At 44.9% G+C, this 24525-nt stretch overlaps 1 protein-coding gene across 2 annotated transcripts; it reads left to right on the forward strand.

Moving 5' to 3' along the window:
* The first annotated feature begins 83 nt into the window (after positions 1 to 83).
* On the forward strand, positions 84 to 24508 carry LOC146753339 (uncharacterized). Of its 2 annotated transcripts, XM_085530441.1 has the most exons (19): positions 84 to 3260; positions 4049 to 4215; positions 5185 to 7252; positions 7617 to 7717; positions 8163 to 8290; positions 9907 to 10035; positions 10723 to 10939; positions 13607 to 13751; positions 13843 to 14047; positions 14326 to 14468; positions 14861 to 14954; positions 15052 to 15173; positions 15842 to 15987; positions 16472 to 16720; positions 17466 to 17610; positions 17860 to 18081; positions 18817 to 18860; positions 20608 to 22799; positions 24349 to 24508. In XM_085530441.1, the coding sequence occupies exons 9-11, from the start codon at positions 13879 to 13881 to the stop codon at positions 14912 to 14914; spliced, it is 366 nt and encodes a 121-aa protein (XP_085386567.1). In that variant the 5' UTR covers positions 84 to 3260; positions 4049 to 4215; positions 5185 to 7252; positions 7617 to 7717; positions 8163 to 8290; positions 9907 to 10035; positions 10723 to 10939; positions 13607 to 13751; positions 13843 to 13878; the 3' UTR covers positions 14915 to 14954; positions 15052 to 15173; positions 15842 to 15987; positions 16472 to 16720; positions 17466 to 17610; positions 17860 to 18081; positions 18817 to 18860; positions 20608 to 22799; positions 24349 to 24508. The 2 variants fall into 2 exon arrangements, with proteins under 2 accessions (XP_085386567.1, XP_085386566.1); XM_085530440.1 differs by having other exon boundaries at positions 14861 to 15173.
* The last annotated feature ends 17 nt before the right edge of the window (positions 24509 to 24525 follow it).

Consider the following 24525-nt stretch of genomic DNA (forward strand, 5'->3'; position numbering starts at 1 on the left):
TGTAAGAAACATCAAGGCAGCTCAGCTTGCAACGCTCTGGCTGTGGGGTGCATGCAGGGACACTGTAACCATACAGGGAAAGGCTTCCACTGCTTCCTCAAGCTGTAGTCCAGCCCTGCTACTGCTCTGTGGCACAAAGCCCTGAGGGATGTTCCATATTGTTAACCTAAGTGAAGCCAGCTTCACACACTGTGTTTTGTTGTTGCTGGGTGAGAGGGGGATGCACGTTGGTGAGAAGATGAGCATTGCTGGATCTGCCACGAGTGTCCCTTCTGCCTCTAAGAATATGTCCTAAGTAGGATGTGAACACTGCTGGCACTTCCTCATTGCACGTGCTTGGAGGATCTTCAGTTCTTGCACATTCAGGATGTCTGTCAGTGACTACAAGGAAATTCTCCAGTACTAGGAATTCCATGAAACAGTTGGAACGGGTAAGTGTCATCTTTGTACAGAAACAGCACGCCTAACAGTCTGTCTCACCACTCTAGAATTAATCTGAGAATAGATTGACAGCTCTTGTCAGTTCTCTAAGTCAGGTTTCATTTAAATAAACTTGAAATTGGATTTTTGAATCCAGTTGGAAATTGATGGTGCTGATTACCTCTTCCTCTAATTAAAGCATTACACACAATGTATGCTAGGTACTCTGCTTTACCTGTAATATTATATTAGAGAAGAATTCACACTCAACTTTAAGCATCTGTGTTTTGATTTGTAGGTGGTTTTGCAAAGGTAAAACTCGGGCGGCATCTTCTTAGTGGTGAAAAAGTTGCAGTAAAAATCATGGAGAAAGTTACTTTATGGGTAAGCCAAAAGGCATTTAAATATGATAATATCTTCTGTTGGAGTTGTGGAGTTCTCTAGAACACAGGGGCAGGTGGGATGGTACATAGGAATGCAGCCTACTGGTCCCATTGCCTTTTGAAAGATGCTGTAGAGCTGGAAAAAGTTTAACAGAGCACCACAAATCTTGTTCCTCATTGTTCAGAGGGCAGTATTCTCTGGCTGTAAAGTGGAGGAAGTTATTACATCATTACATTATGTCATTACAACATTATTACATTATTACAGCAACTTTACCAAAATGCCAATGAAAATGCTGAATGTTTTACTTCTCAGTTTTCACAGCTCTGTTTCAGAATTTCTATGGGAGTGATGTCAGTCATTGCTGAGTTGATGTTGAATTGTGTACAGTCCCATATGTGCTTGTTATGTTCCACAGCAGTCAGATGTGGTACCTGGTATGTCACAGTAGTGATGCTTTTATGGTCTCTTAAGGATGACTTGTCTCATGCTAAAACAGAAATTCATGCCGTGAAGAACTGAAGTCATCAACATGTTTGCCCATTGGATCATGTAAGAGAGACATCAAAGAAATATTTATAGTCTTAGAGGTAAGAAATAATTTCTGCCACACTTCAGTTGATTGTTTTTATCTTTAGCAGTAGACAATAATATAAAAATAAAGCTGAAATGAAAGGATTCTTATATATCTCAGTGGAGACTGGGTTCAAGATTCATTGGTTTGAAAATTAAGTAGAAAATTTTATATATTCTGATATATATTCTCTGATTGAGAACGGGGAACTGGAGAGTCCTGTCGGTGCTGTTCCATGCTTTCTGTGCTGTCATTGTTACTTATCTCTCTCTGATACTCTCTAAATGCATTTTCAGCCTCTAGAATGAAAACGTAGTATTACATCAGACACTGAAGAAAATAATTCAGTCCCAGCTGAAACTCAGACAGTAACGTGTGCTTAGGATTCTTTCCCTACAGGAAATGTTAGATAATTATTGCTATGTGGTACTGTGTTCTGTAGCTGAGCTGGAATTTGTTATCCTCGAAGAAGTATCTTCCTCTGAAAGGGGAGTAAAACATGATGCTCCGAATGAGCGGAGCAGAGACACAGATCTGATCTGAGTGTTGGTTTCACATTTTTGTGATGCTCTTTGCTGCAGTTTGTATCTAGAGAGAAGCCCTTGTGGTGTCAGTCTGTTGTGTAACCTGCTCTAGTTTTGTGCCTCAAGGAAGAGTGATCCTTTAAACAAATGGTGGCTATACAGAGGGTATGGGGTGAGATGCATTCCTCTGGCCCCATCCAATGGATTTTCTGTCACTGAAGTCTTGAAGCACAGGTTAGGTACTGGAAGGCTTGAATATTTCCTCACCAGTAGGTTAGAGCTTGGCATTCTGTAAGCTGCTGGTATCTCTCAGTAAAGCAAATAATTACAGCACGAGCATTTTCCTAGGCATCTTATGAAATCCCTCTATCTAAGGAGCCTTTCCTCACTGAAAAATAAAGCATTGTCTATACCTTTTAGAAGTAACTGGCTTCCATCTGAGAAGCTGATGGATTTATAGGCTTGGACAGGAACTGGGTGTGGAGGTGACTTGTAGAGATTTGTGCCTGAACCTGCTGCTCTGGGAATCGTGAGACCAAGTTTCTCAAGAGCTTTTCCCACTCTCATCATCACCTTCTGCGAGGGATGAGGCTGCATGTTCTCTCTGGGTAATATGTTCAGTGCTTTGAGAGCTATTTCCTTCTATCTAGTCTGCTGTTTTGGTGTATGACTGCTTCCTGTCACTATCCCATCGTGACCTGCTGGCCAGAGCCTCAGTCAACCTTCATACGCACCCCCTCTCCCCACCCCGCAGGCATTGAGAAGCTGCCATGAGGTTCCTCTGCACTCTGAACAAACATCTTTCTCCCCAGCTTCTCTTCTCTGAGTGGGAGCTTCAGCCCCCTGCACAGGCTGGAGTTCATTCACAGAACTTGTTTCAGGTTGTTATCCTTCCTGGCCAAAAACCAGATACAGTATTGTAGATGTGGTGCAATGAGTGTTGAAGCAGGAATGACTTGTCCTGGTCTGGTTGTGCTGCTTTTTAATGCAGCTGATGATCTTGTTGTACTTCTTTTCTGTCAGAGCACACTGCTGGCTTGCATTCAGCCTGTGGTCTCTCACCACTTGTCCTCCTAGTCCCCAGGTCCTTTCCAACAGATACAAGCTAGTATTTCCCACCTGGGATATTGGAAGATGGGAACTTGCCAGCAGTCAGTGAAGATCTCTGAGACAGCGAGAGCGAGCGAGCTTTGAGTAGACTGGGAACCACTGTCCACAGCAGGAAAGAAGAGAAGAGAAAATATGTTTCCTTGGGCACTTGGGTGGAAATCATTCCTGACTGCTTTCTCATCCACCGGGAAAATCTGCTGATTGACAATTAGAAGCTGATGGACTTTGGACTCTGTGCAAAGCCAAAGGTAAGAGGATCTGTTAAATCAAATACAATGTGCCCCCAAGTAATGCATGTTTGACCACCGTATGCAACAGGGGCTTGTCCAAACAAACACCCTAAAATCAAGCTGTTTCTGTGGCTGACATGTCATTGCATCTTGTTTGGAATGGCCTGAACTGTGTGAGAGTGGTTAACAGATTGCTCAGAAGCACAGGTAGATTATTTTCTCTAGCTAGACTCCCTGTTTTCATAGTCTAAGCTGTAGATAATTTTGTAGGTATATCACCTGTCTTATGCAAGGTTCTGTAATAGGAGCATGGGGTTGGATAGAATAAAATGACTTTTGCAGGTGACGTACGGATCCTGTGATTGCATATGCTTGAACTGAATTGTTCCTTGATCTTCAAACTGATTTCCAGAAGCCTTTATTAACATGTAAGATAGGTACGAAAGAATGGGAAGTCTGACTTACTGGTTCCAAAAGAATTACTTGTCATCAAATGAGTGTTCCTGGCCAGACTTAGAGCCTTTCACAGGTAATTTAGACCAACAGGCTGTTTGATCAGCTGAGGAAAATAAAGCATCATGCCAAGGGTACTAGATAAGTGAGCAGCTTGAGATCTCCACATTCATGTGATGCTCATGGTTTTAGACAATATTTGCTTCGTGAGGTCACATTGAATGAAAGCAAAATCAAAGATGAATGAAAAAATACACAGGAGAAGAAGCCTCTGAGGCTTCTGAAGTGTTATGACCAGAAGACATAAACTCTGTTAAAGCAAACATTTCTCTCTATTTTTTGTGTTCTTCCAGGGAGGCCTTGATTACCACCTGAACACATGCTGTGGAAGCCCAGCTTATGCAGCACCAGAGCTAATCCAGGGCAAAGCGTCTATTGGCTCAGAGGGATGTAGAGCGGTGTTTGTTTCCCCCTCTTTCCCTTCCCTCTCCACAGAGCATTTCAAGGCAGTGGAGCTCAGGTAGGCTCTCTTGGTTTCCCTTCTGAATTCTGCTAGGTTGCATTGCTTGGTAGCTCTCAGAAGCTGTCAGTGGCCACAGACTAGAAAAGTGCAATTGGTCTCAGTTCACACAGCTGGCTGGTTTGTCTCTGGCTAATCCTGAACTGCCTCAAGCGACTGCTTTGGGGCTCTACAGAACAGCAGCTTCAGAGATCTCTTTCTATTACTAAGTTTTTGAAAGAGCAATTTGCTGTGTTCTAATTATCCATCATTTTTGTGCAGTCTTTTTTGTCAGACTTCTCCTTAGATTCCATGTTGTATGTGAAGATTAATTTGCATTGTGATTTATAATGTACTAAAAATTGAGAGATGTCTGGAATTTTGGAACCCACTACTTGCAGTTGTTAATCTGTCCAAACTGGTCTGGTTTGCAATGCCCTCATCCTTCTTGAATCGCTCTGCTGTTAAAGGCGGAGCAATTCCTACAAGTGCCATGGCCCCACTGTTGTTCTAATTCTTGTTTCTTTGTTTTCCACACACTGCTTTTCAAGCCTCCTTTTTCTTTACAGTCCAAGTGAGAATTGCACTGTGAGGTGTCTGAACCTTGTTGTGCCTCTACATAAAGAGAACAGCAGCAAAGCCTGACAGGTGACTGTGCTGACAGCTCTCGTAGCCAGTAACACGTAACTGTGCTAAATCCCTTGTGACGGCTTTGATTCCATTTTTGCCAGTGAAATCTTTGTAAAAGGAACTGCAGCAGTGTGATGAGCTAAGGTGAAGATGCTGGTTTCAGTAGTGCTCTAAGCTGAGCGGAAGGGCAATTGAATGAGGGTTATATGCTTTCTCTGGGACGATAAGGTTTTTTTTCCTGAGGGAAAGAGCCAGCTTTTCATGGGCTATATGTGGGCTTTGGCAAGGGCAGACAATCCAGTCTGTCAGGAAGCCATTTGAGGTGCTTCAGGTTTGTAAGCTTGTCTTTTTGTTTTTCAGGCGGATATTTGGAGCATGGGTGTAGTGCTGTATGCTCTGCTGTGTGGGTTTTCCCTTTGGATGATGACAATATGATGGCACTCTACAGGAGGATACCAGTGGGTATCAGTGGTGCTAGAATACACTGAGAAGGGAAATAGCTGAGCTTGACAAGAGGCCTTGCTTTTTGGATGGCAGAACATGCTGAGCTGTGGGTAGAAAGGCCTGTCTGCTGAATATTGTCCCTGTTTTTGCTGCTTTGTCTACCAGTATTTTGTGGATTTGGTTCTACGCTTGGTTGGCCTATGTGGCACTGTAGCCTGATTCTATACCATGATAGCATACAGAATTTAAGGAGAAGTATTTTCCTGCTTATTTGATTTCCCAGAAATGAATGTTCCTAATTGCCAGCTCTTCTCATGTCTACAAAGAGCAAAGTTCTGCATTTGCCATTAGAATTTCCTCTTCCAGAATCAGGAGGTAATGTAGGACCCCACAGATTGCCTTCAGAATTCAACAGTTAGTTCTGTTTCCTTTCTGAGTGCATAACAACCTGAGCACATGAACTGAATGATGGGGCTTTTTAGTCTGGTACAAACTCTGCTGTACACTGAAACTTGGTCCATTTGTAAGCAGGACTTTGTCCGTTTTGTAGGACAGCAGAAAACCCTTTGTGCTAATCATGATGCCAAGAAGCAGAATGCGGCAAATGGCAGATGATCCAACTGCTTCAGGTATTCATTGCCTTAAAACTGAGAATAGTTTTGGACTGCGAGTTTGTAAGCAGAACGGAGTTCTTAAAGCTGTCAGAGATTATTTCTGCACTGTTCAGTTCTATCTGCCTAACATACACCGGATCTCAGAACTGCATTGCTTGAACTGGTGGAACTTGTTGAAGTGAACTGGGATGAGCAAATTTTAGAACTTAGTCAGAACGCAGTAAAAAATGGATAATCTCATGGGTATTAAGTTACAGGCTTGCTATTTCTGCACTGAATTTGTTTTTATTTTAAATGGTTGTGATCTGAAAGTTGCTTGAAACGCAGGCACCTCGGCACTGTTGTGTAACTGAATTTCACACATTATTGAACCTCAAATATCCTGGAATCTAAAACTCTGACTTGTTTTCAGTCTGCTGCTTGAGTCTAATCAGGTTCATAGTGTCTTTGTGCAGTGGAGTGTGTGGGGAGATTGTTGCTGCAGATCCTGGGAAGTTGCTGTGTATTTGCAGACAATGGCTGCTGTTGGTCACTGGGTGCCACTGTTGCTCTGCAGAACAGCTGTGCTGTGCATGCAGCACAGCATGCTGTGCACGCCATGGAACTAGGAATCAAGAAGAGAGAGAAGCGTCACTTCTGCTCTAGTAAAAGTTCTCATCTGCTGACAGGCTTTTGTACTTGAATTCAGAACTCAGGACCTGTTGCCACAGAGGGACTAGTTGCTGAAGTTGGACGACTCTTTCTGATTACTCCTTGTAATATGTAGCCATAACACTAACTATTTAAAAAAGAATCTGAAATCATGGCTAATTATTGACTGCTGCACAGCAGAACACTACCATGCTGAGATTGGGCTGTGAGATGACTTGAAAGCTGTTTCCTCAGTATAGGTCTTATTCTTGCAGCTGGGACACCTTGATGAAGACTGTGTAACAGCTTTCTGTGTTTCACAACAAGAGAAGAGAGAGTAGATCAGCATTAACATCAGAGGGAATAAACGTATGTCAGTAATTCTCTGTATTTAAGCCCACTCCTACAGTAAATAACCTTACTGTATGAACAGACTCTAACACTCACTTATTCTCAAACATGAAATATTTCACACCTTTCAGAGGCAAGGTACCACTGCAGAACTTCATAGTCTACCTAATAACTACATTTCTGAAGTTCACATTTATTCCTTTTTTCTCCTTTAATTGTGTTTTTTCAACCTTTCTGTTATATTTTACCATGCTGAAATCCTTATGAATCTCTGGAAGTCCAGGCAGACTCAAAACAGAAACTGATGGATGAACAGCAGATGTCACATGCTGGCTTAACTCCCTGCTTTGAAATGTTTCACTAATAGGTGGAAAATAACAACACATCAGGTAAGGCAACCAAATAAATTTGGAGAATTACAGTTCACAAATACTTCAGGAAATAAATTAATTCCACTAACTTTCGAAAACAAATGAGAAAAGCTGAACTGAGTGCTGCTAGAGATGCTGTATAAATGTCAATAATAACATTCCAAGCTGTAGAAGAGATTTAAAACATGATGGGTACTCTGGCTTTAACCTGAATCTGAAAGTTGTCTCTTGCAATTGAGTTGTCTTTCTATTAAATAGAAAGTGGTAGCATTTGAAGGATTGTTAAGATTTCCATATAACTTTAGTAAGACTAGATGTAAAATGTAAGTTTTATCTAGGCTAGATCGTTTGTGGAGTCACTGTTTCTTTTCTTTATGTACAGGGAATAAAGAGAACAATCGACCTACATGGGGAAAGACTTCTTCAGTTTAAGTCTGTGATATTTTCACAGTCTTAATTCAAAAGACTTCTAATGCCTGATAAGTAATTCAAGCTTATTATACTACACTGAGTCTGTCAAGCATTGTACCCACGGTTCTCATAGTAGTCAAAAAGCTGCTGAAAATCCAGCTGAATGTCGATGCTCCTTGGAGCTGGGCTGAAACTTGCCCCCAGAAATGGGAGTCCAGCTGAAATGCTGTACAAACTGAATTAGTAGGAGCTTTGCCATTCACTTCAGTAGAGAGATTCTGGCACCAGCTTTAGTTTTCACTTCCAGCAATTGTACAATACACTAACTTTAAAGCAAAAACGAGCGTGGTCTGCTTCTTCATCTCAGACATATTGTGTGAATCAGCTGAGGCCTGAAACTACCCTAATGTGATCAGACGTGAAGGTTGCACATCAAGGGGAAAATATGGCAGACATGCAGAAATTTTCTTTGTACTGACTGTTTTTCTGAAGAGATCTATATCCTCTTGTTTTCTAGCGGAATTACGACCAGTTGTGTCAACCTATCTCTTGCTTCAGTCTAAGAAGGCTCGTGGCAAGCACATTCCCTTGAGATTTCCATCCCAAACATGACGTGCCAGTACCACAGAGTCAGGAAGCCTGGGGGTAAGTTTTAGAGTTCAGCACAAGGTTCTGGTCTAAATGCCTCTGTGTGCTGAAGCTCTGCCCGGGTAAACAGTCTGGTGGCCTAAACATCGGTGAGGGAGCATGTGTGCAACCAGTCTTGGTCATCAAATTTTGTTCTATGATAAGGCCACCCACTCAGTGTATGAAGGCAAAGGATGTAATCTTTCTAGATTTCAGGGAGGCCTTTGATCCTGTCCCTTTGGCTGCATGTTCCCAACCTCTCGCTCAGCCACGTAGACCAATAGTACTATTGAGGTTTGAGATCTTTCTGCTGTGGATGGGTTCCTTTTGTTATCTCTTGGTGGTGTTATCTCTTTTCTCCAGTCATCAGGGCTGTAAGATCTGTCAATGCTTGCAGAGTCTGTCCATTTCCTCTTTCTGACTTCCTTCTCTTGCAGTTAGAGTAAGCTCTGTGGCCTTCCTTACTCTCAGCTGGGCTAAAGTCCAGCAGTCTGTGGCCTTTGGCTTCAGCAAGTTTAACTACATCTTCTAGGCAAGTTCTGGGCAAGATTATTCTACTCAGGAAGCACAACAAATGAGAGAACAAAAATAGCCTCATGAAAACAGAACCATAGAATTGTTTGGATTGGAAAGGTCTGCGTTTTAGTGTTTCATGATCAAATGTTTTAGTAAGTTGGACTGGTCCTACGAAGTAGTATGACTGCAGTAAGCAGTGTACATGGTGTGCTGTGAGTACTGCACACATTCCTCTTGGCAGCTTGTGGAACAGAAATTGTGCATTGTTTGGATTGTGTAAGCATTCCTGTTGGTCTCTTGTGATGCTTACCTTCTTAGAGCACCTTTCCTCGTTTGGCTCTACATATTTTGGTACCTTACTTGTTCTGTTTGTCTTAGCAAGGAAGGTCTTCTTCTGAAGCATCCTCAGTCTTGGTCTGGGCAGCATACTTAGAAATGACATGGACATTACATGAGAGGGTGGTCAAAGGAGGGAAGATCTCACCTTTCTGATCAGTTTCCTTTTAGAAGACACGGTCCTGGAGAGGATTTGCTTTCCTTGTTTCCTAGAGACTTGGATTCTTAGATGGTTTTGGCTGCAGCTATTTCTGATGTTAATTCCTTGTTCTGTACTTTAGTAGCCAAGTGCAAGTGGAGTGCTTTGGAATTGTCTGAAGTTGCCAGGTTGCTTGTGATCACATATGTACTGTGGAGATATCTGTGGTGCCAGTGATAATTCAGTGTGATGAACTTGAAGGCTTTCATTAGAATTGCAGCCCTAATACAAACAATGACTTGAACTCTGTAATTCTGTGTAAAATCATTAGCTAGCTTGTGGTCCGGGTCTTCAAACCAAAGGCTATGAGGTGCTGCTCTTGTTGACGCAGGCTGTGAAAGATGACTTGAGCTCTAAGAGTAATTTCCCTTCTGCTCTTGATATGAACGTCAAATCCAAAATTACAGTATTAAGAACATAATATAAAAGTTGGTGCTGCTGGCTTGTGGACCTGCATTAGCTGTTAGCCATAGTTTGGAACTTGCAAAGCAATCTTATTTAGATTTTAGTGATGAAATCTTCTGATGAAATCTTCCTTTTAATTCTGCAAAAGAATCTCAATGGAACATTTCTGTCTGAAAAGGCTCTGACGTATGAAGATGTGCCAGACTGCAGCCATGTGCCAGATGCGTTTGGATCCATGGAATTTTCTGATGTAGCTTCAGTGTTTGAAGAATCTCCGCTCGATCTAAATACTCAGAGAACAAAGCAGGTCTGTGAAGATGTAGTGCTAGTTTCTTACAGAAAAAATACAGCACTTAATCCAGAAATCTGCTTCTCATTGTATATAGAGCTTAGTCTGTATTTAAGTATCTAGTGGACCTTGACCAAAGGGAGATACAGATTCAGCAAAGAAGCATGTTAAGCATAAATTTTGGTGCCTTCTGCCTGTAGGACATGGTTGGTTTGATGAGAAACCTAACTCCAGTGTTTGGTTTGCACAGAAACAGCAAGCAAAGGAACAAGTAAAGGAGTCAGGGAGGATTTTAAAACACATCGGGAAGCGATAAGGCACAGTTCATAAGATTCTGGAGTTAGGCCAGAGGTAGACAGAGCTTGAAAGGTACCGAAAGAAATTCAAGACAAGAACATGCACAGTGATGTGATTGAAATTTTGCAGCAAAACTATGTGATAATTCATAGTTATGTTTAGATAAGCTGGTGAGGGTTAATCCTAAATGGAGAACTGAGATGAACAAATCAAAAAATGGCGTTTGACAGTGTATAAGAAACGAACTTATTCTAGGAGAGAATCAGAGGTTTCAACTCTTTTGTTCAATAGACAAGTAGTGTATGATGTTTTTATAAGCATTGTGTCTGACCTTCTCAGCTGTTAGAATTTCCTTGACAGTAACTTCTCCGGCTGTGATCAGAAAACCTTTTGTTACATCTCTGGCAGCATTCGAGGCATGATACTCAACTGGGTGATATGGAATTCACACTGTCAACTCCAGTGACAAGAAAAGTGGCATCTAAGAAGCGTGCAAACACAGAGAATGTTGATGCAGAGTCAGCGTTAAGAAATGAGCTGCCCTTTGCACTTCCTGCTCCTGCTCTTTTCAAAGAGTCAGAGAAGCAAGTAGAAGGCATACCCTTTCAGGCACCTACTTCCAAAGGTATGTTGTGTCTAACAAATGGAAACCTAGAACATGTGTAGCTTAGGAGTTTTTTAATTTAAATATGAATGCAAGCCTTGTAGGTCCTAAAATTCTGAAAGGTTTCAGTGTGGGGTTTATTTGGTCACAGCACATACAGCCACCAGCCTGTAGATCTGACAGTGCACTGCAAGCGGTTTAACCATCTATCAGGGCACGGTACTTGTCTATTAATGATAGAAGTTCCCCAGTTTCACAAGCAGCATGCCTTTAGATGCATTCAGATAATGAGACAAGTGCTGTGTTCCTAAAACTAGCATGTGCTTCTACTTCCCATCGAGATCTAGTAGATAATTTCTTTAACATTCTTGATGAGGGTTTTGTTTTGTTTTTATTTTTTTCTGGGCTGTTATTTTGAGTGAAAGAAAAGGGTATGCTTTTATTTAAGCGTGCTTTTGATTGCATCTTGCTTCTAAATTAAATGTAACCTACTGACTTCCTCATGATAGCATTCTAGTACTTGCGTGTATCTGTTCAGCATGCCAATGGAAATAGTTTGACTAGCAATACAGACACCTACATTTATGTGATGTACCACGGAAATGTGTCTGTAGTATCAGCACTTCCAAGTTAAAAAATAAAAAAGAAGTTTGTCCTCAGCCTCTTTTAGTGTTGATACTGTGCATATTAAGTCTGCCCTTTAAGATACTAAGCATTTCTTACAATTTGAGATTCTTCTATTCCAATTGCTCAGGAATTTTCTTCAGAAAGGCTGTATCTTTGCAGGCTAATGTGTTATTAGGGGTTACTGATCATATCACTTCACCTTTGTTAAGTGTTCAACAAAGTGTAGTACGAGGGCTAGTTGTTCATATAGGTTTCATTTTTGTCTTAAGACTGCATGTGGTAACGTGTGATGTTTGTCTTATGGTAAGTTTAATAAGTAAAAGTAGGTATTTCTTAAAGGAGAAGTGCAGTAGTGTGATTTCTGCTCCTTTTTGTTAGATATTCCCGAGAGTTAAATAATTAAAATATTTTTGTTGTCCAGTTGGAAATTCTGACATTCAGGGCAGGCTGAAGCATTCCTTAGAGATAATGAATGGTGGAAGTATCGCTTGGAAATGTTGAGAACATCATTGTCTGGGGACAACTGCAGCTATGCAAAGCTGAATCTTTGAGCTTTTAGACTGAGTTGTCTCCACAAACTCAAAACTGTTCCACGTAACTCTTTTCCAACATGTATCCACAGAACTTCTTAGGCTGCTACTTAACACACAGTATTAACTGTGGGTATGTAATTCACACCTTTCATATGAAGGAAAGTACTTGATGTGGAATGGAACTTTATGAGACAGTAAATTCCTCAGTGTTTATTTTGAGACCAGTGCCAGAGCAAGGAAGCAGTTCTGTCTAATTCTCATCCCTTCCAAACCTGTAATACTGAACTGCACCGCTCCCTCAAAGACTTGACTTACAGAGCTCTGGGGAAATCAGTCTTAAGTTTCTTTTTCAGTCTTCTCATTGTAGTTGAAACCTATTTTATCACTCTGAAGATGCAGACTAGAGATAGGTAGGAGGCTGGCTTTAAAAAGTTAATTGCTAATCATGAGAAGTCCTGACTGAAGAAAAATAGATAGATCAGTTGGCAGAACAGGCAGGTGAAGAAGTCTTCAATTCCAGACGGTCCACTTAAAATCTCTGACCCCAAGTCAAAACCTGTAAAATATTCTAAGGAGGACAGGAGTCGAATGAATGACTTAGAAGGGAAGAGAGCAAGCTGACAGGTGGGTGCACACCCACAGGGATAGCTGTTTATGAGTGTGGATAGTGATAGGACAAGGGGAATGGTTTTAAACTGAGACAGGGGACGTTTAGGTTGGATCTTAGGAAGATGTTTTTCGCTCAGAGGGTGGTGTTGCACTGGAACAGGTTGCCCAAGGAGGCTGTGGATGCCCCATCCCTGCAGGCATTCAAGGCCAGGCTGGATGTGGCTCTGGGCAACCTGGGCTGGTGGTTGGCATCCCTGCACATAGCAGGGGTGTTGAAACTAGGTGATGGCTGCGGTTCTTTGCAACCCGGGCCATTCTACGATTCTCTGATACGGGGGGATATGAGTCTATAGGGTGGACAATAGGGGGATGTGCTCGCAGACACTCGTGCAGCCCTGTGCACACACACATGCGTGTGCAGTTCCATCCTCGCTTTATGCAGTCCTGTGTGCACTCACATGTGTTTTGTATTGATTTCCCACTGAATCCTCCTGTGGACTTGTAGTTAGGCTGGGAGTGAAGGGGAGCACTGGGTAGCTGTTTGTGTTCCCTGCTGTGTGCTGTGGGGTTGTGCTGGCAGCGGTGCAGTTGGTTTGTTTTCCTTGGGAGTGTGGGAAGGAGCTTAGCAGGCCTGGTTCTTTTCTCAATGGATTCTGATCCCCCAGTGTCACTACACCAGGGAGTGCACGATCTAAAGGACTTCTGGGTTGTAATAAACTGGTATCTCGGTAGCTTCTATTATTTCAGAATGGGTGTTGTAGTGCAAGCAATCTGGGGGGCATGATTTATCGTCTCCGTAGCTAACGCTGTGTGGGACATTTTGACCTGCTTTGGCTTGCCAGTGCTTTCCTCTGTCTCCATTTGTCTGGAGCCTCGTTGAAGTATATGCCTACTGTGGAAATATTTTCTTCTTTCCTAGCTTTTGTGGTATAAAGAAGCGCAGAAAGGTGCTGGAACAGCTTGTTCTAGATGGCATCTCAAGGCAACTGGAGAAGAGGAAGAATCTTCAGGAATAGTCAGCATGGATTGACCAAGAGCAAATTGTACTTGACCAACAGTGCTAGGTGAGCTTCTGCTTTAAAGCATCAAGCTGTATAAACAAGGCAGTTTTAAAAGCAAGCTTGCCAGTTCTTATTTAACCAGTGATTTTTTCAGGAAGGAAAACTTTGAGATGCTGTTTGCTAATGGAAGATGGAGAGAGGAAAAGCAAGAGAAAGGCATGGTGTGCATAGCCACCACATCCCATCTGCAGCGTTCTCCCCCTGTGCAAATGAGGAGCTTCAAGCATCAAGCTTGGCCTGGGCCATGGAAAGGGAGCATGCAAACATCTGGGCCAACCCCAAACGAGTTAGTTCTGCAGGTTGGTTGTTTTCTGCTGTTTGTCTCACATCCTGTTGCTCAGCGGTAGATTTGTTCATGTTCAGTGCCAACAGGAAACTCTCACAGCATTTTTGTTTCTGCTGTCCCAGCACTTTGATCCCTTGCTGCTGGGATGGGGTGCTTGAAGAATGATACATGTGTTGATGTCCAGCCTGGCTTTGAGGATGAGTCTGCATCCCTGGCGGGACTGAGGGTGGGAGCAGGCCAGGTTGAATCCGGTGCACTTTGCTCTCGTTCTTAGTGCTTGTTCTTGCGCAGGAGGGCAGGTGGTGAACCTCATGAGCCAGTGCCTGCAGGTGGGGTTTGCGGAGAAAGAGGTCCTGCAGGTCTTGTGTGACACCCATGGAACCGTAGCGAGGCTGCATGGGTGTAAAACACCAGGAATCAACAGAGGTGTGAAGGTGAGCTGTGGGCTGCAGTACCACAGGAAGGGATGTGTGTGCTCTGGGTTTGGATGCTTCTGTGTGTTTTAAGTGACTGAGATACCACTGCTCAGTCTGCTTGAGTGTATAGAACAAGTGTAACATCCATTCTGATGGAGAATTGTGAACGGAGTCCTATGGGTTTGAGACCTGCCATTAAGCTTGTGGGCATCATCCAGGAGTTGGGGATGAAGGAAGGAAAGTTGGGGTGAGAGGATGAGGTGTAGGAACAGAAACTTCTTTGGTCCATATTAACTCCTCCCTTTTTTGATTAGGAATCGATGTGGGTTTTTTTTAATAAAGAAATAGACACATTGCGAAGCCTATGAATGAATTGATTCACGCCTGCTGATTGGTGCTGTTCTCTACAGGGAGCTGCAGTGGAAATGGGCACTTGTGGTCCAGTGTCTGGCCCGCTCCCGTGAGCTCAGATCAGCCAAGTTGTCAAGGCCTGGCTCTTGGTTGGTGAGTTGTGCCAAGGTCAGAGAGTTGGATTTTCTGGGCTTTGAGACACGTCTTCCAGATGCACGTTGTGTTATTTCTGATGTGTTGACCTGTTGAGGTCCAGCCCCAAATGAGGATTCAAGTACTACCACTGCAGGAATGGTTTAGATTGGAGTTGGAATGCAGAAGGTTGGAGTCAGCAGGAGCAGGGAATCGATCATCCCCCTGTACTCGGCACTGGTGAGTCCTCACCTTGAGTTCTGTGTTCAGTTCTTGGCCCCTCACTGCAAGAAGGACACTGAAATCCTGGGATATGTCCAAAGAAAAACATTGAAGCTGTGAGGTGTCTAGAGCACAAGTCTCTTTGCAAGCACTATCTTAGAGGCAGCCTTGATTTCTCCAGCCCCAAGCTTTGTGCCACAAGAGCTCTCCTGCTTCTAGCTGTGATGTGAGACCGTATGGAAGGCTCTGCAGAAGTCCTTCCTTTTCTGTATTTTGTGTGGCTTTGGACTTGTTTTCGTCTTTCTCAAAGCCCAGTGCACTGTCCCCATGGGACTTAATAAGACACTTGGTGTCTCTGGCTGGGATCTGCTCGGTGATAAACATGCATGCGAAGAACTTAGTGATAGTGTGGGCTCCAAACCTCTTAAGGTAAACTTCTTTTTCCGTTTCAACACGATGCTTAGTTCTGCTCTCCCCCAAACCCAGGTGCACAATTTCTAGATGGCAGTTTCTACTCACTTGTTTAGCTGGGACTGCTGTGTCCCTGATCATCCAGGAGAATTTCGTCAGTGGCATCACTGTTTGCCCACTGTGGAAGTCTCCAGAGCCCAGTTTTTGGCTACAGAAATTCAGACTTGGGGAAATGACCTTGGGGAAATGCCTTGTAAGATCTGCCTTTTCTTCAGATCCCAGCAGAGCCAATCTTCCTGCGCCAGTGGTGAAGCTGCCTGCATGGAGCTGCAGACACAGTCATATGTTGTGGAATACCTCATCAGCCACACAGATGTCATCTTCTGCTCCAAATCCACACCAGCCGTGGGAGAGTGAGCAGGTGAGTGTCTTCCTCCATTAGCTTGATCTTGATCTGACAGCTTCATCCAATCCAGGGCTTCGCCAAGACCTTTGAAAATTCTATTACTCTCGAGGAGACAGCAGGCTTCTGGGCTTAGATTAGAATATGGTGCCCCATTCCTGGATCCTTAGTGTGTCCAAACACAAACCTTACATGGAGAAAACGGTCACTGCTGTTAAGATTTTTTGCAAGCAGGTGAAGCTTGATTGAAGTGTTACAGCAAAGCTTTCTGAGATCCCTGCCCCCTAGTTTTTCTAGGGTTTTTGTTTGCCTGTTTCAGTATAGTGAGTTGCTATTAATTGTGGCTGTGTCCTTTGCCACTAGCATACCTCTGAGCACATGGTTATTTTGAGCTCCTCTTCTTCCAGTGTCTCAGATAAGCAAGTCTGAGAGAAATGCAGAACTGGGATGGCTGTGCTGCTGCTTTCTGATCCTCCGTCTTACCTGTGGTTTTCCCTTGCAGGGCACAGTTCTCTGGCAGGGCCCAAGTCTGTGTTGGTGTCTCCTCCATCCACAAAGCTGCTCACACTGCAGGAGGCACAGGCTGAGAGGAGAGGCCAGAGCAGCTCTCCTGTTGCAACACGGAGCAGCAAGATACAAGTGGAGGAAGGGCCTGCAGCTGTACTGAGGAACTTCAACGCAATCATTGATTTTCCATCTGAAAGATAAAGAAAGAGGAATTCCCTTTCCAGCCGCTATCATCATTGTTCAGGTGATTTCTATTGGTTTATTTTTTGTCCATTATATCTCCGAGCACTCAACTAAAAAACAGTTGTCCTACGGGCTCAGTGGAGCCACACAAGGTGCATTTCCTTCCTGATTGGCAGGCACTCATGAGATGCAGAGAGCCACGCTGGTGTCTATCCTGGTCTGTGCTGGCTGTACCTGGAAACATTGGGGTTTTCCAGATTTCAGGGCCACGCACATGAAACCAATTGTGCTTCTCCTGTAAGCAGAGCTGTTGGTTGGACTTGCTGGCACTAGAAATTAAAGGTGGCAGTGAGCTGAGGCCGAGGAGGTTTTAACGTAAGAATCAGAGACCTAACCAGGTCCCCCAGCAGACACAGCAGTCTGTCCATGGAGCGCTCTGTGAAGGACTTTTTACCTTCTCCGAAGCTGACCCACAAGAGAGCATTCAGTGATGACTTGTGAGCACCGTTTCCTCAGAAAGCAGTTACACCTGCCGGCTCCTGTCCTTTCCTGCTGCTGAGACTTTGCTCACATACATGCTCCGCATCTTGCTTGACATGGTTGAGAGGAATGTAGCCAGCAGGACATGAGGGCTGAGCTGTAGGAATGGATGCATCCTCTGCTATTTGAAACAGAGCGTGTTTCTAAGCTGTGTTTCAGCAGAAAGCAGGCAGTGCCGGGAACAGGCAAATATAGGCAAGGGCTCGGTGCAGCTCATCACTCACCCTGCACCACGACTGACAGCATGCTCTGTTTTCTCTCTCCAGACCAAGTTCTCCCAGTAAGAGGGCAGAGTCAGCAGCTGGCAGTTGGTGTTCCTGCTTCTGCCTGCACAGACCATCCGCTGTGGCCAAACGCCAACTGCAGAGCAGTGCCAGGGAGCCCTCCGAAGCAGAAGTCATGGTCCTGCAGGTAAGGGTGCAAACCCAGCTTTCAAAACACTGCTTGTCAGCTACACAGGTAGAATTCATGCTTTCAGTGGGCTTGTGCCTCCTTCTGTATTCCTGCGTTCAAGCCCGTGCCTGACATCTTTGGTTGACTCCTGTCTTTCTCAAATGAGTCTCGCAAGCTGCTTAAAACCTGCTTGACCGGCAGCACCAAGCCTTTGCCCTCTTGGATAGTGAAAGTTTACACTAACTGCTGTGTGTCTACTTCTTCCAGGCGAATCGAGCCCTTGCCAACTCAGGAACCCACCGGCAAGTTGCAATGATGCACGTTGTACTTCCATCAATGGAGTGCACTTAGGATGCATGAGTCACTGCAGTTCCAAGGACACCCTTCCACATGACAGCAATGATGGAGAGAAGGAGGTCTGACCTACTCAGTTTTTGGCCCCTCCATGAGAGAAAACGTTCCGGTTCTGGAACATCTTCAGCTACGAAGGTAGTAAGGGGTCTGGAGCACAAAGCTTACAAGGAGCAGCTGAAGGTGTTGGAATTGTTCAGCCTGTAGAAGAGGAGGCTCAGAAGAGACCTTATAACTCTCTGTAACTTCCTGAAGTTAGGTTGTAGTGAGCTGGGGTTTGGCCTCTTCTCTCGAGTAATCAGTGATAGAACTAGAGGGAATGGTTTTAAGCTGCGCAAGGGAAGATTCAGGCTGGACATTAGGAAATATTACTTCCCCTAAAGGGTATTCAGGCATTGGAATGCACTGCCCAGGGAGGTGGTGGAGTCACCAACCATGGGAGTGTTCAAGAAACGTTTGGAATATGATTTATCCAGGAATTATTGGTAATGGCTGGACCAGATGATCTTCTAGGTCTTTTCCAACCTTGATAATTCTGTGATTCTGAGCTGAGAAGCTTTTCTTGCTCAAGTCCTGCTTCCAAGCTTAACCACCTACAATGAAGTTGATGTCAATTTTCTGGTGTCCTTCAATTACGTGTCCGCATTTGCCCAAAATCAGGAGGTAACCAGCTACAGTGAAGTGAGCAATTTCAGTGCCTGTTTCTGATGGTGGCAATGAGTTCAGAGGTCACACTTAATTGATGGTGCCTGTTTCCATTCTGACAAAGGCTGTAGTTGCAGCTGACTTCCCGAGGCTGCCATACGTGGTGGTGACGCAGCCTTGGGCTTGTGCGTTTGCATGACTCCCACCTTTCCTTTCTGTGTCTTGCAGGTCAGCTGGTGCTGGAAGCGGCCGGTATCTGAGTAGGAATGAAGGTGAGTGCAGGAGCAGCTGCTGAGGGGAAGAAGGAAGTCCATGCTAATGAGCTCTGAAGCATCTGCAGGTCCAGTACGAAAGGAGGCAGCAGTGATGCAGGGGGCTCCCCAGCAGGAAGCAGGCTGATCCAAATGCTTGCTGAGAGTTTGGAAGCCCAAACCCTTATGGTCTCTGTAAGGGTGGCTAATATAAAGATGTTAACCAAGATGGTGGTAAATAGTCAAAGGTTGTTAGCAAAGGAAAACTCACCAATGTCGATGCCTTGACCAGAAAGCTGAGGCAGTCTCAACTGGGGAGCAGTCTCCAAGAGATGCTGCCTCAGTGGTGGTCAGCCTTTAAATGAGGTCTCAGAGGAGGTGGAGTCGAGATCCACCCCTTCTGGGAGCACAGCTAGATTACTCTCACCTGTGCTCCCGCAGCTGACCCAACACTTGCCTCAGCTGATTAATCAGAGGTTCAAGCTGTGATTTCCCATACAGTCTCTAAGCTGAAGGCAGCATCTCCTTGATCTGATGGTGGTGTGCCTGAGTGAGGGAGTGATCCAAGCTGGATTCAGAAGAGTCATCTTAATTTCTCTGCTATTTTACTTCAGATGACACCTATTGGGTGTTGGTTTCTTAAAATTTGGATCTAGGAGGTGGCCTCTTCCTTTACTTCTGACGAAAGCACAGAAGTGCAGCAGGAGTAGAAGACAAAGAGGTTTTCTTCGTGACAGGAACACCAATTATTTGATTCAAATGTAGAACTGTGATGAAGATGGTGAAGAACAGATCCGCCTCAATGATATGCTTGATCTCATAAGGAATGAGCATGTGATCAAAGACAGACAGCATGGCTTTAGCAGGGGAAGGCCATGCCTAACCAATCTGGTGGCCTTCTATGATGGAGTGATGGCATTTGTGGACAAAAGGAAGGAAACTGATGTCATTGACCTGGACTTGAGCAAGATCTTTGACATGGCCCTCCACCACATCCTTATCTCTAAACTGGAGGGATGTGGATTTGACAGGTGGACCACCTGGTGGATAAGGGATTGGTTGAAAGGCCACAGACAGAGGGTGGTGATTCATGGTTCTGTGTCCAGGTGAAGGCTGATAACAAGTGGTGTCATGCAGGAGTCTGTCTTGGGACCAGTGCTTTTTTACATGGTTATCAGTGACACCAATGATGCAATGGAGTGCACCCTCTGCTGTTTGCTGAGTGGTGCGGCTGATGCAGTGGAAGGAAGGGATGCCATTCAGAGGGAGCTCAACCGAGAGGTTGGCCTAGGTGAATCTAATGAGGTTCAAGACAGCAAAGTGCAAGGTTTTGCACTTGGGCTGGAGGAATCCCAGGCATTTCTACAGCCTGGGAGGAGCAGTCCTTAAGAGAAGCCCCGCAGAGAAGGACCTGGGGGTCCTGGTGGATGAAAAACAGAACGTGAGCCATCAGCGTGCTCTTGCAGCTCAGAGAGCAAATGGTCCCCTGGGCTCCATCAGAAGAGGGGATGGCCAGCAGGGACTGGGAGGTGATTGATCTTCATGATCCTTGAGGTCCCTTCCAACCCGGGCCATTCTATGATTCTGTGATTACACTCGCTGTCAGAAATAACGGCAGCTGTACAGAAGCTGGATATATTTGGGGACAGTTCTTGTAACCAGCTGATTTTAAGACCTTGCCAGAGTTGAGAGTCTAAATTGCATGTCAGAAGAAAGCTGGGAAAGTGGTTATTGCTCATTCTTTTTCATTTGCTGATTCTTTCTTTAGGGATCCTTTTCCAAAGGAGATTCTGGTGATGGAAGCAGTTGAAGAAAGAACCAAAGCAGCTCTTGCCAAGAGTGCTTGAAGTCCCTGTGGAGAGAAGCAAAGAACTTGGGCTTCCTCTGGGATGCTCCCCACCATGTCTCAGGAAGGAGACAACTGCTGTTCCACTTTCTGCTCTGTGTGTGGAAAGGTACGTCTGGGTTTCTTCTGCTTGTTTTTTCTTTCTTTTTCTGGCTTTGAAGGAGAAGGGGTGGAGCAAGGGGAGACCCACTGGTCATTTGTTACCTCAAGAGCAGGATGGATTCTGCATTGACTGTGAAAAACCTGGGCTAGTAGCATGGGCATGTTTCAGGCTGGACTCTTCTTTTGCTGCTTGGTTTCCTTTTGGCTACAGGGAGACAGCTGTCTAAAGGTGTGTTTTCAAACCCACTCTCCAAAACCATGTTTCATTGTTGCAGGTGGTTCAGTGTGCTCTTGCAGTGCAGATGCTGTAGTTTGCTGTAGAATCTGAATGGTTTCTGTTCCTAGGGGAGGACTGGGAGGAGGTAATGAGAAGAGAATTCAATGCCTGAGGTGTATATTAGTGAGAAATATTGGCATGAGGTGCTGAAAGTCTTGAGCTGTCAAAGGCCAGTGTTGCAGAAAGGAACCAGGTCGAGACTCGAACTCGTGGGTACTCCAGGGTTGATTTTATTAACAAGCTCAGTGCTCAGGTGAAACATTTTCCCTAACAGCCAGTTAGGCTCAGACTCCTTAACCTGCTGGAGCAGGGTGGAAGCAAGGAGTGGGCACTGCCGTCCCACAGGCTGCACTTGGTTCTGGTCTGCCAGGTCTGTGCTGGCCTGGATTTCTTCTGAGAAGTTTGTTGGAGCTGCTTGGAGTAGTGAAGGGTGGGGAAGAAGTGCTGCTCAAGAGCTAAGGCTCTGCTTGATCATTTTGGATGGATTTAACCATGATATCTGAAGACACAGTTTCCATCAGAATGGTCCCAGCATTGTGCAAGTGTCTCAGCTGAAGCCCCTGAGCAGATGTGTGAGAGCACCCGCCTCCTCCAGCTGAGCCATTGGAAAGCTGACTGTGCCCAGTAATTACAGCTTCTGCAGATTGAATGTGCTTCCAAGTGTTTTCCTTAGTGATCAATCATGTCCCAGCACTCTGAGATTCCATCTCTGGCACAATCTGGAGCATCTCTGCAATCCTTGGGTGCCCATTCCCACCAGCATTTCTTCCTTTCTCTCTTTAGAATCAGTGTGGTGCAGTTCCCTGTGTTTGTGAGCAGCAGAGATCCAATGGCAGCTTTCAGCACACAGAGGGATGTGATGGGGACAGACTGTCCTTACCGCCATGCAGAAGGGAGTTTTTACTGTCCTCTATCAAGAAGTATGAAAGAATAGAGTTTGAATGATACTTGTGAGCAGGTGCTGTGCTGTAGGGGATGTCAGGTAACCATTAATTTGGGGGTGCAGGAAGGAGCAGTGAAAGTGATGTATTAGTTTGTGTTTTGGCTGTTGGAGTGCAGTTCCATTTTTGGGAGCAAAACTATGGGCTAAGATGGAAAACAGAAGGGAGAAGGCTGATACCTGGATCGTGGGCTGAGCTTTGGTGACTGCAGCCATTTGCAGTAGAAGTTTTGCACAGTGGGGTTCAGAATGGGAGCTGATGATGAATGGGAGCTGCTCGAGGGACAGACTTCCACATACAAGTTCCAGTGCCTCAATGACTTTCTTGTAGCGAGGAGCCCAAAACTGAACATAAGACTTGAGGCGCAGCCTCCCCAGTGTTGAGTCCAAGGAGATGATTACCTCTCTGCTCCTGCTGGCCACACTATTTCTTAGACAGGCCAGGATGCCGTTGGCCTTCTTGGCCACCTGGGCACACTGTTGGCTCATGTTCAGCTGAGCATCGACCAACAGCCCCAGGTCCATTTCCTCTGCACAGTCCTGCAGCCACTCAGCCCCAAGCCTATAGCGCTGCATGGGGTTATTGTGGCCAAAGTGCAGGACCTGGCATTTGGCCTCACTGAACCTCATCCCATTCACCTCAGCCCAGTGAGGTTGATCCAGCTTATCTAGATCCCTCTGAAGGGGCCTCCCTTCCCTCAGGCAGATTGACACCAGCTCCCAGACAAAAGACAAAAAGAGAAGAAAGCAGAAATGAAGAAGGCTTCTCTGAGAGCTGACCCTGCACCTGCAGAGGTGAGTCCTTGTTATGGACAGACACAGCTCTTGTTGTCAGGGCCTCCATGATGAAGATGTCACTGGCTGGGTGGATGGGGGGAGAGTGGTAGATGTAGTCTACCTTGATTTCAGCAAGGTTTTTGATACTGTCCCTAGTGACATCCTTATAACAAAGCTGAGGAAGTATGGGATAGATGAGTGGACAGTGAAGTGGGTCGTGAACTGTCTGACTGGCAGAGTGCAGAGGGTTGTCGTTGGCGGTGCTGAGAGGGGATTGGATCCAGGTTTATAAATACCTGAGGTGTGGGGGCCATAGTGGCACGGCTGGTCTCTTTTCAGTAGTGCGTGGGGACAGGACTAGGGGTAATGGGGTGAAACTTGTGCATAGGAAGTTCCACATGAATGTGCACTATAACTTCTTTATGGTGAGGGTGACGGAGCACTGGAACAGGCTTCCCAGGGAGGTGGTGGAGTCTCCTTCTCTGGAGATATTCAAGACCCGCCTGAACACCTACCTGTGCAACGTGGTGTAGGGAGCCTGCATTGGCAGGGGGGTTGGACTCAATGATCTCTAGAGGTCCCTTCCAACCCCTACAATTCTGTGATTCTGTTGGAATGTGGGAATGCAAGAAAGAATATTCTGAGCAAAAGCTGTGGAGTGAGATAAATGGCATGAGAAAGCAAAGCTGATAACCAAGGAGGGCTCCAGAAGAGAAAACGAAGTCCAATAGGGCATATTTAGAGACAGGTGAAGAACCCTTGAGCTCACTGAGGAGTACTAGGGTGCTCTGGAATGTCTCTTGGGCTCCCTACAGCACACATACTTGCTCTGGGGCATGTCTGGATGTCTGTAGAGCTAATTGCGGGGCCCTGAGAGACCTCTGGGGCACATTAGGTGGCACTGGCTTCCATGTGAGTGTTCCCAGGTTCCCAGAAGTCAACAGGGAAGCCTTTAGAGACCCCTTGGGAAGATTCAGTGGGGCCCTAGAGTGATGTAGCAGCTTGTGTTGGTTGCATCTGCTTGGCAGGGAAGCGATTTCCCTGATGGGAGCTGACTGACTGGGAGGTGATTCCCTTGGTTTAATTAATTTAATTACCTGGATTATAATTAAATAACACTGTTCAGCGTTCAATCAAGATTAAATTTTTCCAAAGTACTTCAGTCATGCATCTGTAGCAGATTTGCTAAAATATATCGAGTTTATTCAAAATTCCAGTGATGCTCCTAAAGCACTTGAAGTGCATTTGAGGTGGCGAGTGACAAAACAGCTCTGAGAGAATCATCATCAAATCAGAACATGGGAACGGTAACTAATAGCAGAGATTCTGATAAGAATATTTAAATTTTCAAATTACCTTTTTCTAAAGTTGTATTTCACCAAGTTTCATCAATGTGCACACTGAAAAGCTGACTTGCTGTGTTTCTTTTTATAAAAAATCATGTGTTACAATTGAGAAAAGAAGGTATAGCATGGAACATTCTCCAAGTAAAGTGCAAAAAACATTTCTTCACAGTTCCAATTAATGTCTTCTGTTTTGTTCAGACTCACTAAATGATGTATTTCAGGGTACATCACATGGGAATATAAGAAGACTATTCAGAACAGGAGCTGCAGAGCAAGATGAACGGCATGAGAAGGTAAGGCCGGGAACCAAGGACACAGCTTTTGTGTCACTCAGCCACCTGTGGCAGAGGTCAGGATTTCAGCAGGGATTTCTGCAGACGTTCCTTGAACACCCCCAG

Source organism: Coturnix japonica, chromosome Z (genome assembly GCF_054131305.1).
Source record: "Coturnix japonica strain WE chromosome Z, WE-NBRP24, whole genome shotgun sequence".
Lineage (NCBI taxonomy): Eukaryota > Metazoa > Chordata > Aves > Galliformes > Phasianidae > Coturnix > Coturnix japonica.

What these genes read in the sequence shown, in the direction of transcription:
- LOC146753339 (XM_085530440.1), top strand. Translation starts at nt 13,879, where the DNA reads ATGGAGAGAGGAAAAGCAAGAGAAAGGCATGGTGTGCATAGCCACCAC. An exon ending in CAAACGAGTTAGTTCTGCAG is followed by an intron (nt 14,048 to 14,325) that starts GTTGGTTGTTTT and finishes GTTCTTGCGCAG; the next exon opens with GAGGGCAGGTGGTGAACCTC. An exon ending in GAATCAACAGAGGTGTGAAG is followed by an intron (nt 14,469 to 14,860) that starts GTGAGCTGTGGG and finishes TGTTCTCTACAG; the next exon opens with GGAGCTGCAGTGGAAATGGG.